Genomic DNA, 16412 nt, shown 5'->3' with positions numbered 1-16412 from the left:
CAACTACTGAAGCCCATTCGCCTAGAGCCCGTGCTCCGCAACAAGAGAAGCCACCGTAATGAGAAGCCCGCACACCACAATGAAGAGTAGCCCGCACTCGCTGCAATTAGAGAAAGCCTGCACACAGCAACGAAGACCCAATGCAGCCAAGAATAAAATAAATAAATAAATAAATTTATTAAAAAAAAAAAACCTTGGAATTGCTTGTTCATGTTAAGTATAGAATGAATCCTAGATTATTTTTTTTTATTACATATGGGTTAGGATTAAGCTCAGATGCATTCAGCAAAAACAAACTAACAAACAATAACAGAAAAACTCAAATAGCTGAGGCTTAAATAATAAAAGCTGAGATAAGTAATCTGAAGTATTCGGGCCAGGGCTGCTGTGGCAGCTCCACTATGTCTGCAGGGCCTCAGACTTCAAGCTCGAGGCTTAACTGTCCCTCAGTGCCACCCTCCACATGAAGGTTAAAGAAGCCTCCGGAACTCAGAAATCTCTATTCCAGACAACAGAATGGAAGAAGCAAGAAGTAAAGGTGTCCTCCTTTCCTCATATGAAAATAATTCCATCCCACCTTTCCCAGATGCATATATTTTACATAGCTGCAATCATATCATGATGTATATAATGCTGTACATTTTTCTCTCTTTTTTTTGGTACCTTTTTCTTATCCATAATTTCTTCATATCCATAACTCTCATTGAAATTGCTCCTTCATACTCTTGAATGGGTGTTCCAAAATTACTTACCTTTTCCCCTATTCTTGGACATTTTTTGGCTCTGTTTTCACTTCTATAAATAAAATGCAATGAATACCAAACAGAAAATTATCTAAAACTTGAAAATAGGTACAAAAAGTGGACAGCACATCCTTTCAGTATTCTACAGGGGGGCCAAGGCCACCCAAGCATCTTCTAGATTCTGTGAATGTACTTAATTCAACACATGGTACTGATTAGGGATCCCAGACTAAATGAAGTCACATGTTAACTTGTAGATTTTGTCCAGGAGAGATGTAAATAACTTTTGTCTGACAGAACAGATAACCCCAAAGATTTATGGCCTGTTGTACATTAACCAGCTTTAAAAAAATCTATCTCAGCAATCCAATTCTAACATTTCTTTGTTAAATTGTCCAGCTTTTAAAGTGCTCTTTCAACCATTCATAACATCTCTCATTAATAAATGAGTTAAATAAAACCTCTCGTATAGACTCATTTTATTTTTGTCTAAGGGTCATGATTTTACCTTTTTGGAAATTCTACTTCGACAGTTTTGGAGGTTCATGGAGATGCCCCAGTGGACTCAGCTGTCAGAACCCAGTAAATTGCATTGCTGGAAAAAAGAGCCCCAGACGGACTCTGGGAACCCAGGAACTTTTTTTCTTGGCTCTTGAAGGGAATCCCAAGTGTGACAGAACTTTAATTTTGCTGACTCTGTTTCTCTAGTTTTTACGTTTTTGTTTTAACTGATTTTCTGCTTCTGGTTTTGGTGGTAGCCATGATGGGGAATTCCGTTTTATGGACTGACCATTTGGAGATCTCCATGGGATACATGAAGGAGACCTAGTGTCTGTTGGTTGAGAGACAACAGAAAATCTGGTTTGCTAATCCTTTGTTGGTGGTGGTGGTGTGTTTGTTTTTCTAGGTGTGACCTCAAATCGGTTAAGAATTTTGTGCCCGCTGGGGAGGAGAACAGCTCTTTGAAATCTGAACTGGAGAGTTTTTGTTTCTGTGTTTACTTTTGACCTGTGGCTAGGGTTGGAGAAAAGAAGCCCTGTCTGTGTGTCTACATGTCTGTAATTCAGAACGGCCCTTAACTCTCATTGTGAGTGTGAATATTTTTCTGTATCTTGGTATTAATGACTTAGAGTACTACATCTCTCACAGGGGTTCTGTGTGGATTGGTTTGTAGAGACAAATAAGTGTTTATATAAATCTAATGGCCCCCAAAGTCACAGAAAAAAAAAAAGAAACAACTTCTAATGCTTTAAATGTGCTGGACTTAAAAAAAATCCCTCTTACAAGAAATTGCTAACTCAGAAAACTTTTAAGGAGCCAGGTTCAGATAATTAAGGTGAATCTTTGACAAATTAAATTAAATTGGTTTAGGACTTCCCTGGTGGTGCAGTGGTTAAGAATCCACCTGCCAATGCAGGAGACATGAGTTTGAGCCCTGGTCTGGAAGATCCCACATGCCACGGAGCAACTAAGCCCGTGCGCCACAACTTCTGAGCCTGTGCTCTAGAGCCCACGAGCCACAACAACTGAGCCCGTGTGCCACAGCTACAGAAGCCCGGGTGCCTAGAGCCCGTGCTCCACAAGAGAAGCCACCGCAATGAGAAGCCCGCGCACCGCAACGAAGAGTAGACCCTGCTTACCACAACTAGAGAAAGCCTGTGCACAGCAACAAAGACCCAATGGAGCCAAAAATAAATCAATCAATAAATTTCTTTTTAATGTGAAATTGTATTCAACTCAGTTGATTTATTATTGTAACAAATTTTATATCAACATTACTTATATATATATATATATATTTTTTTTTTTTTTTTTTTTTTTTTTTGCGGTACGCGGGCCTCTCACTGTTGTGGCCTCTCCCGTTGCGGAGCACAGGCTCCGGATGAGCAGGCTCAGCGGCCATGGCTCACAGGCCCAGCCACTCCACGGCACGTGGGATCTTCCCAGACCGGGGCACGAACCCGTGTCCCCTGCATCGGCAGGCGGACTCTCAACCACTGTGCCACCAGGGAAGCCCAGTACTTATATTTTTTAGTGTGTCACCTTACACACAATTTCCGAGAGTCTTAGGTAACTTTGAAACTTAACTAATAGTAATTAAGTTAATTGATAAATAATTTTTGGCTACCCGGAAAATTTCTAAGAAAAATTTAATACTGAAACATTGATAGCTAAGCACAATTTTAAATATATATCTTTTTACTTATTTTTACATGCTAAAGAGCAGCTGTATCTTTGGGTCATGTTCATGAGCGAATTCATTTTTTCCACTTTAAATAGTTATGCAAGGGAAAGCAGGGATTCAAGTAGATATGTGTCTACCCATATTCATATCAGCTATATTAACAATAGCTAAAAGATGGAAGCAACTCAAATGTCCATCAAGGGATGAATGGATAGGCGAAATGTGGTATATACAAACAATGGAATATTACTCAGCCTTAAAAAGGAAGGGAATTCTGACACATGCTACAGCGTGGATGAACCTTGAGGACATTATGTTAAGTGAAACAAGCCAATGACAAAAAGACAAATACTATATGATTCCATTTATATGAGGGACCTAGAGTGGTCAAATTCAGAGGCAAAGTAGAGTCGGGGTTTCCAGGGGAGAGGGAGCTGGGAGAATGGGAGTTAGTATTCAATGAGTACAGAGTCTTCTTTAGGGAAGATGAAGAAAATCTGGATTTGGATGGTGGTAATTGTGATGGTTGCACAGCATAATGTCACTGAATTCTGCACATAAAAATGGCTAAAATGGCAAATTTTAAGTTATGTATATTTTATCACAATTTTTTTTCAAGTTGTGCAAGGGATATGTGTGACTGTAGAAAGTCATGTTGTGTATTTGTGAGCTTTGCTAGTTTACTAAAATGCTAAGACAGTTCTCAATTATTTACCCATTAGTTTTTTCTGGGAAATAGAGTTTAATTACTTTGTTAAAAGTTATAATCACTATGATGTTTGAGATGATACTAGGAATGAGAGTGACAGAGAAAAACAACTGTGTCTGCAAGGAAAATGGGATGTGCTTTTGCTTTACAAGGGATAAGGGAAGTGGTTTTGTCTTAAAGTGCCTGGTTGTTCCAGAACATGAAAAAGCGAAATCTGAATGGACATAGAGAGTAGTAGAGGATTTGTTGAAAGGGAATCTTATTTGTCTTGATTTATAACACCTGAGTCTGAAAATAGACTATGAAGTATATGTTAACATTTTGCTAAATTTGGCTCAGTTTTTTTTTTTTTTTAAGAAGATGTTTGGGGTAGAAGTTTATTAATTAATTAATTAATTTTTGCTGTGTTGCATCTTCGTTTCTGTGCGAGGGCTTTCTCTAGTTGTGGCAAGCGGGGGCCACTCTTCATCACGGTGCACGGACCTCTCACTATCGCGGCCTCTCTTGTTGCAGAGCACAGGCTCCAGATGCGCAGGCTCGGTAGTTGTGGCTCACGGGCCTAGTTGCTCCGTGGCATGTGGGATCCTTCCAGACCAGGGCTTGAACCCGTGTCCCCTGCATTAGCAGGCAGATTCTCAACCACTGCACCACCAGGGAAGCCCCCTGGCTCAGTTTTGATGGGTTTAAAAATCAATCAATAGGGGGCTTCCCTCGTGGTGCAGTGGTTGAGACTCCGCCTGCCAATGCAGGGGACACAGTTTCGATCCCTGGTCCGGGAAGATCTCACATTCCGTGGAGCTACTGAGCCTGTGCTCTAGAGCCCTTGAGTCAGAACTACTGAGCCTGCGTGCCGCAACTACTAAAGCCCGCGCGCCTAGAGCTGAGAAGCCCACGCACTGCAACGAAGAGTAGCCCCGCTCGCCACAACTAGAGAAAGCCCGTGCGCAGCAGCAAAGACCCAACACAGCCAAATAAATAAATAAATAAATTTGTTTAAAAAAAAAAAATCAATCAATCTTGTGAAAGTTTTACTGCCACATGTTATATTAGTGCAAAACTAGAATTTGGCTCCATCTTTATTAAAATAATAAATTGGTCTTAGAGCTCTAGGCAAGGGTTAAAAAGGGGTTACTATTAATCTTCTGTGTAAGTTGCCCGGAAAACTGATTCCATGTCTCAGCAGAATAATTTTCTCTACTTTATTTTGGCTTTATCGTGTTCTAATTTTCTTTAAAACAAAAAGCAGAGCCACTTCCCCTATAAAAGAGCTAAATATCCTTGCAATAGTGTTGCCTTCTATGTTTATTTCAAAATGTTTTATTTTATTGTCACTTTGATTAAATAGGAAACCAAGTACTATTTCTCAGGATCCCATGATTCTAACTTAATCTAGTGCCCTATCTTCTCTGATGGCTCTTTTGGTTTTACCTTCCCAACATCAGATCCTAAGTTTAGAAAAAAAAATTAAAATGTCAGGATATCTTTCTCTTTATTTATTAAGTACCTCAACTCTATTATAAGAGCATCGTGGGAAGAACTGTCAGATCAGAAAAGATATTCAGCCTTGGGCTTCTCTGGTGGCGCAGTGGTTGAGAGTCTGCCTGCCGATGCAGGGGACAAGGGTTCGTGCCCCGGTCTGGGAAGATCCCACATCCCACGGAGTGGCTGGGCCCGTGAGCCATGGCCGCTGAGCCTGTGTGTCCGGAGCCTGTGCTCCGCAACGGGAGAGGCCACAACAGTGAGAGGCCCGCGTACCACAAAAAAAAAAAAAAAAAAAAAAAAAGATATTCAGCCTTTCCTAGGCTAAGTTTACATAGGTAAAACACTCAATATAAATATTTCAGAAACTGCATGCTTTAGGGGAAGGCCCTAGAGATTTCTCAATGTCTTTACTATGCAAAATATGTTCTTATCTTCAGGGGAAACACTAATCAGACTCTTAAGAAATAGTTATATACCGTATCCCAATAAAACATTTTACTCTCTTCCATTCTGATATTATTAGTTACTGTAATAACTACAGGCTTTCAGTCTCATTACTAAACACATTTCTGCTTTCCTACCCTTGCCTGAAGGCTTGGTTACAAGCTGCAGGGCAGTTTGTGTCTTCCACAAAGCACACACTCAAAGTCTTGTGGAAAAGGACTGTACCAGGTTCTATGAACTATTGATGCTTTACTTGGGTACAGGATTCCAAGCTGGCATTAGCCGACCTTCAGACTGAGTCAATGGATCACAATTTCTAGGACTCTTTTCAGTCCAGAAGCAGCCAGCTCACCCAAGATCCAGTAGATCAAGAATTAATTACATGGAACTGAATGAATGGTTGAAGGAAATCGAGTTGTGGTTATTTGCTGGGAATATAGTTGATATTATTTTTTTATTGTTTTATTTTTATGGATGTATGAGACTCTTCTGTCTTTTTGAGCTGTCTCTAAGCTTCAGTTTAGGAAATTATGCTTTCATAAACTGAAGTTTAACATTTTAAATGGTATCTGAATCTCACTGACCCCCTCCTGATTCAGAAACCAATACTTCAATACTTTTCCCGAATCTCTTTTCTTTCTCTGGCAATATAGTTATTTACACAGTTTCAGTAAGGATCTGTCCTCCTTTTTACTGGGATATAATTGAATACATCAGTTGTGTGACTGGATGTTGTATTAAAAGATGATTCTCATTTAATCAATTGTGACAAGTCCACTGTAAGGTGCACTTGTGGAAGCAATGCCTGCAAAGCTCTAGCAGGAAGCTGGCCTGGAAACAGGTGATAAGGAAGGTTACTTCTGGACAGGAGAGGGACCTTAGAAAAATTGGGAACCTAAGGAAGGGAGGAAGTCCCTCACATTTATAGGTGCTGCAGGTGAAAGATGCTAGAGAAAGTCTTATGCTTGGTTTCCATATTAGTAGGGAGGCCAACTTGTTCCAGTTTGCCCAAGACTTTCCCAGTTTCAACACTGAAAGTCCCACATCCCAGGTACCCCTCCAGCCCAGGCAAACTGGGACAGATGGTCACTCTAGGTAGAAGAGCGAATAACAGAGGTTTTAAAAGTCCAACTTAAGATTCTATATGAAAACTTCTGGAGAGAAGCTAAAATGGCTCAATACTTCAAAATTCTAGATTTGCAGAGCCCAGTCAAGGAGGCCCACATGCTTTATTTGCACCCTCGCTGCATCTAAGGAAATGATCGAGCCAAACCAAATGAGACCAGACTTTTTTATGTCAAAAATAAAAAACTTTGGAGACTATTTATGATCACAGGAAATTATCTGAAACTTGGAAATAAGGCAAAAAGGTAGACAGCACATCCTTTCAATATCGCATGGGGGTAAGGACTACCCAAGTGTTGTCTAGACGAGAGGAATGCACTTAGTTCATCTCATTGTTTACCTTTCATTAGAAGTCCCAGACTTATCGAAGTTACTTGTTAACTTGTAGATTTTGTCCAGGAGAGGTGAAAATAATTTTTGTCTAGTAGTACAGATAACCCCAAAGATTTATGGCCTTTTTTAAAACTGAACTCAGCAAACTTATCCTAACACTCTTCTGTCAAATTGCCTATAAATATTTCAGCTTCTCAAATGGTCCTTGAACCTGTCATGACATCTTACTGGTTCCCTCACTAATTGATAATAATAATGAATTAGATAGATCTTTGATAAGTATTAATTTTATAGTTACTCAAAAGTCTTTTTTTTTTAAACCATTTTGAAAATTATATTTTAACATCAGCCATTTGTACTTTTCTGTGGCCGTGAGGTTGGAATATAGGAAGGGTCAGTTTTGATGGGGGAAGAACAAAGTCTGGAGCATAGAGCAGTATCAGGAGGAGACAGCAGGTCCAGTGAGACTCCAGCAACTCACATAGGACCCTTTGTAGAAAATGAAGAGAAACCAAAAAAAAAAATAAAATAAAATCCAGCCAATCTTGGTCTAGGTCACAGCCTAAGATTACTTCTTGGCATGTACAACCTTGGCTGATCTTCTGTTTCATTGAAGTTTGCAGCCATTGACATTGTTTGATTTCCAGGGCCCTGACTGCTCCCCAAGATAAACTTCCCTGCTCAGTGGGCCTAAAATTATACCATTTGCAAGTTACTCCTTTGGCCTAAAACCTTTCCTTTGTTAATATGCAAATTTTCTGGAAGAGGGTAACACAAAAGGCCTTATCAATCATTTACACATTAGTATAAACAAATTCCTAGCCTTTCCTAAGAGCAAATTTGAGATGAGAGAAAGGGAAAACAGCAGGAAAGCTCTGCTTTCCTGGGATGGGGAGTCTCAGAAGGCTGTGGAAAAGGGATTCAGCGGGATGGGGCCTTGGACTCACCACCAGGTCCTCTCGAGTGACAAAGCCCCTCTCCTTGGCACCACAGTCCTGGAAGAAGCCCTGCAGTTCTGCAGCTGACTGGGAGGACCAGGACTCTGGCTCGGGGGCCACAGAGGCATCCTGGCCATCAGCTGGCTCTCGCATCTGACGCCAGCGGTTGGAGCCTAGCTTCCGGGCCTTTCGAGGCACTCTCTGTCCACTCTCCATGGTGCTTTGGCCTGGGGACAGAGAGGTGAGGGGACACTGGGCTGCTGAACAAAGTCACTCCCTGCTCAGAACTCTCCCATGACTCCCCATCACCCCTGGAGAAAACCCATGATGGCTGACGAAGCCATGCCTGATCTGACCTGCGCTGGCCTCTCTGACTCATCACCCACCCCCAGCTGACAGCCTCCCACACATCCCGCTCAGGGCCTTTGCCCTTTCTGTTCCCTCGCCTGGAATGCTCTTCCCTGAGGTATCCACATGCCCTCATCTCCTTCAATTCTCTGTTCAACTGTCAAAAGTCTTCTCCAGGACTTCCCTGGTGGCGTAGTGGTTAAGAATCCACCTGCCAATGCAAGGGACATAGGTTTGATCCCTGGTCCTGGAAGATCCCACATGCCGTGGAGCAACTAAGCCCATGTGCCACGGCTACTGAGCCTGCGATCTAGAGCCCACGAGCCACAACTACCGAGCCCACACACCACAACTACTGAAGCCTGCGTGCTCTAGGGCCTGCATGCCATAACTACTGAGCCCACGTGCTGCAACTACTGAAGCCTGCATGCCTAGAGCCCGTGCTCTGCAACAAGAGAAGCCAGAGCAGTGAGAAGTCCGCGCACCGCAACGAAGAGTAGCCCCCGCTTGCGGCAACTAGAGAAAGCCCACGGGCAGCAACGAAGACCCAACGCGGCCAAAAAAAAAGAAAAAAGAAGTCTTCTCCAGCCATCATAAGTTCTGTTGCCTTACTTGGGGGTGGTTACACAGGATGGTCCAGGATCTCACTGTCTGAAAGACCAGAAAGAAGCAACTTGCTGCTCTACCAGCTTGTCTCCTCACATCACAGCTTCCGGAAGGGGCTCTCTCTGTCCTCCCTTCCTCCCTCTCTCAGCCTCACCTGGCCTCCAACCTCTTTTTCCTCCTCAACAACGTTTCCCTACTCCTTCCACATATGCACCAGGGAATCCGTAGCCCCCCCACATGGCTTTTATGACCTTTCAAGACATGTGCATCCTTCACCCCCTCACCTCTGCACCCCATCATGGTCCATGTCATCCTTTCTGAACCACTCGCCATTCCTGGAATGCCAGATTCCCTCCCACGCTTGCTCCCTTTGCCCCAAACCTCCCTGATTCTCTCACCCCCTTGCCTAGCTGATACCTCTTCCCCCCTCACCTTAGAGTCTAACCTCCTCCCTGAAGCTCCCCCATGCTTCAAGCAGGGTTCATGCCCCTTTATCTGTGACCCCATGATGTTCTGGGCTCCCCCTATAGGAATATTACTCTGTGCCTCAGTCCACACTGCTCCCAGCTCCCTAGTACATAGTAGGTGCTCAAGTAAGGGTTGTCAAATTCATTAATTGGGCTACTTTCATCTGTCACTCAAGGTCAGTTAGTCAATTGATAAGGATTTTGATGGATAAGGATGTGTCCAGGTGAGGCCTCAAGGTAGGAGAGAAGGAGGCTGGAGTCTGGAAGGGGTGGAGTCTGGTCCTAGTGGGGCTGGCGAGGGGGAGGTGAGGATAAGTCTGGGACACGTAAACCTGTATAGGGTGGGAGGGGTTTGATGTGCGCATAGGCAGCTTCCTGCAGGTGCTGAGACTTGAGCCAAGCTCTAAAGGAAGCGGGTAAGATTTAGAAGCAGCGAACAGCATGTGTGTTGGGACTGATGAAGCAGGAGCACTACACTCACCCTGGACTTTTCCTGTTGGGGTCAAAGGTCACAGACAAGCTGAGTGGAGGGAACGCGGACTCTGCCTCAGGGATAACGGGCTCATTGCAGGGGTCTGGAGCCACTGGTCTAGCCTCCCCTTGGGCAAGTTCCTTCACACAGGTTGCATAGAACCTCAATGAAGCAATTCCTCACCCTTGGGGAGGCCCCAAACTTTAAAGTGAAGTAGAGTCTCTGACTCCTTATCAGTTGCTGCCTCTTTCTCTTCCCTTTCTGCTTTTTCTCTCTACCTGTTTCTCTCCATATCTCTTTCTGTCTCTCTCTTGGGGCCTTCAAAGTCTGCTTCAGATGCAGTTTTAAGATTATAGATGTAAAACCGCAGTGGTGTGCTGGAGCCACATATTAGAGGCTTGCAAGAGCCAATTGTGTACCTCTCTTCCCAACTCAGCGGCCTGCAATCAGCCGCTGTGGGAGTATTTACACCGTGGGAATCAGCAAATGCTACAAATCAGGGTTTTTTTCCCCAAAGAACAGTTACCAGAACATCTCTTCTGCCCAAACCCTTCCCAAGATCTAGCGTGCATTTAAGCAACAGCTGTTCACTGAGCACCGACTGAATGCCAGCACAGTGGAAAACGAGCCTGCTGTGATGTGTGAGGCTCCATTAGGCAAATTAGGAAAAGTGCCCCTTCCTCTGGGCAGATGCAGCCCAGTGCCAGGGCCCACGGGTTGGCAAGTGGACTGTGGGCTGGATTCCAGTCCCCACTCACCCTCTTGGTCAGGCACCCTTGTACAGGACACAACCTACATACCCAAGTAGAGCCCCTGGCCCTGTAGTTATATGGGTGGACTAACTCCTGGTCTCCCCTAGAGGCACTCACATAGCCTCATGCAGGAGAAGACACAAAATTAATTACAGCACAGTGTGGAAGGGGCAATAAACCTGTGTGCCAAGTGCTGTGAGAGCACTGCAAAAGGAACAACTCTCCAGTGCCTATCAGGGAGGACTTCCTGGGGGAGGTGACATAATTTAGCAGTGAGTTCCAGGGCAGGAGAGATCAGTTTTAACCCTGGATTGCCTCATGATGCCCAGCCTTGCTCTGGGCATGTGTTGGACCCTCAGTTACTCACTGTTTCCTCCACTGACACACACTGTCCTTCAGAATGTGGGTTGTTCTACTAGATAACTGAGTAGACTCAAAAAATATTAGTGTCGTAAAAGAAAAAATAAAGCAGGGGGACTGTTCTTTATTCAAGAGAATAAAGATAAATGGCACCTGAATATAGTATGCAATCTTTAATTGGATTTCCCTTCAAAAAACAAAACAGTAGGGGGCTTCCCTGGTGGCGCAGTGGTTGGGAATCCACCTGCCAATGCAGGGGACATGGGTTCGAGCCGTGGTCCGGGAAGATCCCACATGCTGCGGAGCAACTGAGCCCACGCGCCACAACTACTGAGCCCACGTGCCACAACTACTAAAGCCTGCACGCCTAGAGCCCATGCTCCGCAACAAGAGAAGCCACCGCAATGAGAAGCCTGCACACCGGAACGAAAGAGTAGCCCCCACTCACCGCAACTAGAGAAAGCCCGTGCACAGCAACGAAGATCCAATGCAGCCAAAAATAAATAAATAAATTAATTAAACAAAAACAAAAACAAAAACACAGTAGGAATAAGGGACATTTTGGGGGCAACTGGGGAAATTTGAATATGGACTTTATATTAGATGATATTCACTGAGCAATGTGAAATTTCTTAGGTGTGGTACAAGTGTTGTGATCATGTAGAAGAATCTCTTTGTCTTTAAGGGATCCATGCTGAAGTGTATAATGTCTGCATTTCACTTTCAAATGGTTCTGAGTAAATACATAAGCAAATGAACAGGAAATAAGTGTGGGTGGGAGGGGGAGAGTAAATGGGGCAAATTGTTAGCCATCTGTCCTATAGCATTCATTGAACTATTTGCTCAACTCCTTTGTAGATTTGGAAGATTTCTTAATAAAAGGCAGAGGAGATAGGAATTCCCTGGTGGTCCAGTAGTTAGGACTTCATGCTCTCACTGTTGGGGCCCAGGTTCAATCCCTGGTCGGGGAACTGAAATCCCACAAGCCATGGTTTGGCCAAAAAACAAAAACAAAAACAAAACACCAGTCGGGGGGAAAGCCAAGAATGAGATCCCAGGGGTTAGAATAGAGAATTTCCTCCACGAATCTAACTGTCCTTCCGCTAGTATCTCCCACTCCCCCATCACCCTCCATGTTGCCCCTGGAAACAATGATGAGATACACACCCCTCCTTGGGGTGCATCTGTCCACACCCAGAGGTCAACATCCATCCTCACTCACCATCCCCCTAAGAGGGGAGCTCCCTCCCTCCATGACCCCACGACCCTCCAATGGGCTGGGCCTTGGGTCTTGTGTATTGTAATCAGAGAAACACTCACTGAGTGTCAGTACCAGAAGAGAGTCCAACCCACCCTCTTGGCCCATAAATGTGGAAAAAGTGGCCAAGAGAGGCAGTGACTTCTAGTCCCAGTGTTTTAGAGTCAGACAGACTCTGCCTCCTGAGCCCTGCCACTCACTGGCTGTGTGACCTTGGGCAAGTCACATAACATCCCTGTGCCTTAGTCTCCTCACTGGAACATGAGACTAATATCTACCACATGGGGTTGTTGTGACGATGAGAGGAGACAATTGAAGTGGAAACACCACTTCCCATTCCCAGCAGAGCCCACCTCCCTTCTGGCTTTACTTACTTTCTTTTTTTTTTTTAATTAATTTACTTATTTATTTTTGATTGGGGATCTTAGTTCCCTGACCAAGGATTGAACCCATGCCTCCTGCAGTGGAAACACAAATTCTTAACCACTGGACCACCAAGGAAGTCTCCTGGCCTTATTTTCTCTTAGTGCTTGTCCCCTTCCCAGAATAGAGTATTTTTATTCATTTATTTGGTAAAATTTGCGTCTCCTCTTACTGAAACAGAAGCCTCATGTGAGTAAGGAATTTACTCTTTTGTTCACTGCTCCATCCCAAATGCCTAGAACAGTGCCTCGCATACAGTTGGCGCTTAGCAAATATTTGTTGAATATATAATCCATGTAAAGCACTCACAGCTATGCCCCGAAAACAGCAACCACTGGGTAAAGTTAGCCATGACAATTGTGGTGACAACATGGATGAGGGTGAAATTCCATTTGAGTCTCATAAAAGTTGGGTGCTGTACAGATATGATTTATCCCCACTCAGCAGATGAGGAAACTGAGGGAGGTAGGCTCCGAAAGACAGAGACCTGCCCAAGCCATGATGTCAGAGGCAAATCTGGCACCAGATCCACTCTCCTGGTTTGTCATGGGACAGACTTGCCCCAAGACCACTTCTTGGAGAGGTACCTCCCCGGAGGACAGGAGGCCCCTCTGTGGATCACAGATGCCCCACAGAGCAGCCATGATGGGACAGGGCTTTGGAACAGGGCAGAGTGGGCAGGCTTTGCTCGGGTCGTGAGACTTGGGAACTCAAGTTCCACATGTACTTCTGTTGACAGAGATAACACACACATGGGATAACACACACATAAGGCAGCAAGATAAGATTCCCAGTGCGGAAGCTTCTAGAACTGAAGTGCCGGGGGAAGAGTCTACTGTGATGTGGGTGTCACATCACTGAGTCTGTCAGGCTCCCACAAGTGAAGGGAGTTAGAATCCTGAAATAGATTCCCTGTGACCACATCGCAGGACATGGGATGCTCTTGACATCACTGTCCGGGAGTTCCTAGTCGAGCTGCACCCTATTTCCATCAGTCCCCTGGCACTTTGTAAGAAAGCAGCACTTCCTGGACACCTCACCAGTCCCCACTATGCCAAAGGCCTCAGCATCAGCCCTCTGAGTCTGTCAGTCCTTCTCTCCCTAGAGGGTACTTGGTGGCCCCCTCCTTGCCTGTCAGGAGGCCTAGGGCAGAAAGGCAGCAGGCGACCTACCACCAGTTCTGTCTCAACACACCTGTCACCATAAGTCAGGGACAGTGGACTGCCCCCTCACGGCTTCGCAACGTGCACCTAAAAACAGTCTATGCCCCCATCATGGCCAGGTATGGCCCCTCAGAGACAATGGGGACGTCCTTCAGTCAGTCCTCATGTGTGTACATGTGTGTGCACACATATATGTGCACACGCACACACACACACACACACACCTCCCTCACGGTCAACTCTCACAGTCAGACAGGACACCCCTCACAGCTGCTGGCATCTACAAAGCTCCCTGCACTCTCAGAGTCACTCAGAACAACACCCTCAGAGTCAGCCAGCAGGGGCAGCCCTCCGTCAGAGGCCCCTCCTCTGCCATATTCCCCTTATTATTATTTTTTTTGGCGGAGTGCTGTGTCTTGTGGGATCTTAGTTCCCCAACCAGGGATCAAACCCAGACTCCCAGCAGTGGAAGCACAGAGTCCTAATCACTGGACCGCCAGGGAAGTCCCCACATTCCCCTTATTGATCATCACTACCTCATACTTGTAACAGTGGGAAACCTCATCCTGGCCAGGAGCACACATACACACACGCACCCCCCAGCACTACTACCTCTCCCCACTTCCTCGCCCAAGAAATCATATAAAGTTTGAGGCCAGACTTGAGGGCAAATGAATCCTGCTCCCAGGCATCCCAGAAATCAGCTCCCCACTGTAGGACGTGGTTCAGCAATCAGGCACCACAGGCTTTCCCTCAGGAAGTGGAGAGTCTTGTAAGAAGGATGCTGTGGGGGACAGAATCACAGCATCTGCGATTGCCTTAGGGCCCCTCCCAGTTCCATCATTCTCTCTCCAAAGGGCTGAGGAACAGGGTCTGTGCTTCACTCCAACTACTTCAATAACTACAAGTAATAGTGATAGTCACAGAACCCAAATTGTTCATGTCAGTGGGTCTGAGAGACCTCCTAGTATATTTATCCTCTCCCTTCCCCCCACTAACCTGATAGAGAAACCGAGGCTCTGAGAAGCCAGGTGACTTGCCCAGGGTCACATGGCCATTTAAGGGTAGGTAATCTATCCAAGTCTCCTACCCAAGTGCCTTCCGCTAGATGCAGAGAGGTCCAAATTCATGAGAAAAGGGCTTAGCCCTTTGCACCTTGTCCCAGGAGCTGGGTGGGGACCACAGCTCCCTCCCCCATCCTCACCCCGCCAAAGAAAAGAAGCATTGCAACTCCAGGGTAGCTCCCACCTCTCAGAGGCTCCCAATCGTGCATGCAGCCCCGTGCCTCCTGGACCTGGTAATGAGGCAACCACTGCCCCCAGGAGCCCACGAGCTCTGGAACTGTTAACAGTCTTGTCTCTTGCTTAATCACTCTTTCCGTTCCCCGGGGAGCCAACCTCCTGTGTTAATCTATGGGACTTCCTGTCAAAGTGACCACTGATTACACTTTCACCATCTTGCCTGGTACTCCCAAGGAGCCCTAGCCCTACAATCTTAGAACTGGAGAAAGCTGGAGCTGGTGGGGAGGCCACAGAAGCTCTTCAGGGTAAGGTCATCCAGTTCTCAGTGGCAAAGACAGAACTTGGACCCTAGTCTCTGGCTGCCAGAGTGATGCCTCACCTTATCCCAGCCAAAGTGTTGAAGGGCACAGTTACGGCTAAAGCTGAGTGTATACACCATGCCTTACCTCAGATCCTCATTCTCAGACCACGTCTTCAAAATCCAGGGGAGGCCCACACCCAAAGCATCTTTTAGGGAATGTCTAACCTAACACCAAAATATATTGCAGAGCTACATCCATCAGAACTGCATGGTACTGGAGCATAAATATAAATGGATGAACTGATGGGACAAAATAAAGAATAGAAAGGGGGACTTCCCTGGTGGCACAGTGGTTAAAAATCCACCTGCCAATTCAGGGGACACAGGTTCAAGCCCTGGTCTGGGAAGCTCCCACATGCCACGAAGCAACTAAAAACCATACACCACAACTACTGAGTCTGTGCTCTAGAGCCTGTGAGCCACAACTACTGAGCCCACATGCTACAACTACTGAAGCCCGCGAGCCTAGAGCCTGTGCTCCGCAACAAGAGAAGCCACCGCAATGCAAAGCCCGTGCACCACAACAAAGAGTAGCCCCCACTCACTTTCCCTAGGGAAAGCCCACGAGCAGCAATGAAGACCCAACGCAGCCACAAATAAATAAATAAATAAGAATAGAAAGGAACAGACTCACTCTATATGGGAATTTATTGTATGATAAAGGTGGCATTTCAAATCAGTGGAGAGGGACTTCCCTGGTGGTCCAGTGGGTGAGACTCCGTGCTCCCAATGCAGGGGGCCCAGGCTCAATCCCTGACTGGGGAACTAGATCCTGCATGCATGCTGCGACTAAGAGTTCACATGCCACAACTAAAGATCCCGCATGCCACAACAAAGATCCCGCGCACTGCCACTGAGACCCAGTGCAGCCAAAATAAAAATAAACAAACAAATAAAAATAAATAAATAAATATGTTTAAAAAATAAACTTAAAAAAACCCCAAATCAATGGAGAAACAGTGGTTTATTCAGTAAACTGTGGGAAGAATAGGCTAGGTATCT

At 45.4% G+C, this 16412-nt stretch overlaps 1 protein-coding gene across 1 annotated transcript in view; it reads right to left on the bottom strand.

Moving 5' to 3' along the window:
- The window catches only part of RAB44 (RAB44, member RAS oncogene family), a gene marked incomplete at both ends in the record, with an annotated part of 33896 nt that extends 18815 nt beyond the window's left edge, over nucleotides 1-15081 (bottom strand). The window contains 2 exons of the mRNA XM_079713773.1: nucleotides 7969-8186; nucleotides 15057-15081. Coding sequence (XP_079569899.1) covers nucleotides 7969-8186; nucleotides 15057-15081 — 243 coding nt within the window. The remainder of the gene's footprint in view (nucleotides 1-7968; nucleotides 8187-15056) is intronic.
- Nucleotides 15082-16412: the final 1331 nt, after the last annotated feature.

This window comes from Hyperoodon ampullatus, assembly GCF_949752795.1.
Source record: "Hyperoodon ampullatus genome assembly, chromosome: 10".
NCBI classification, from domain to species: Eukaryota; Metazoa; Chordata; class Mammalia; order Artiodactyla; family Ziphiidae; genus Hyperoodon; species Hyperoodon ampullatus.
The sequence above is the reverse complement of the archived record's forward strand: the minus strand, read 5'-3'. Positions and strand labels throughout refer to the sequence as shown.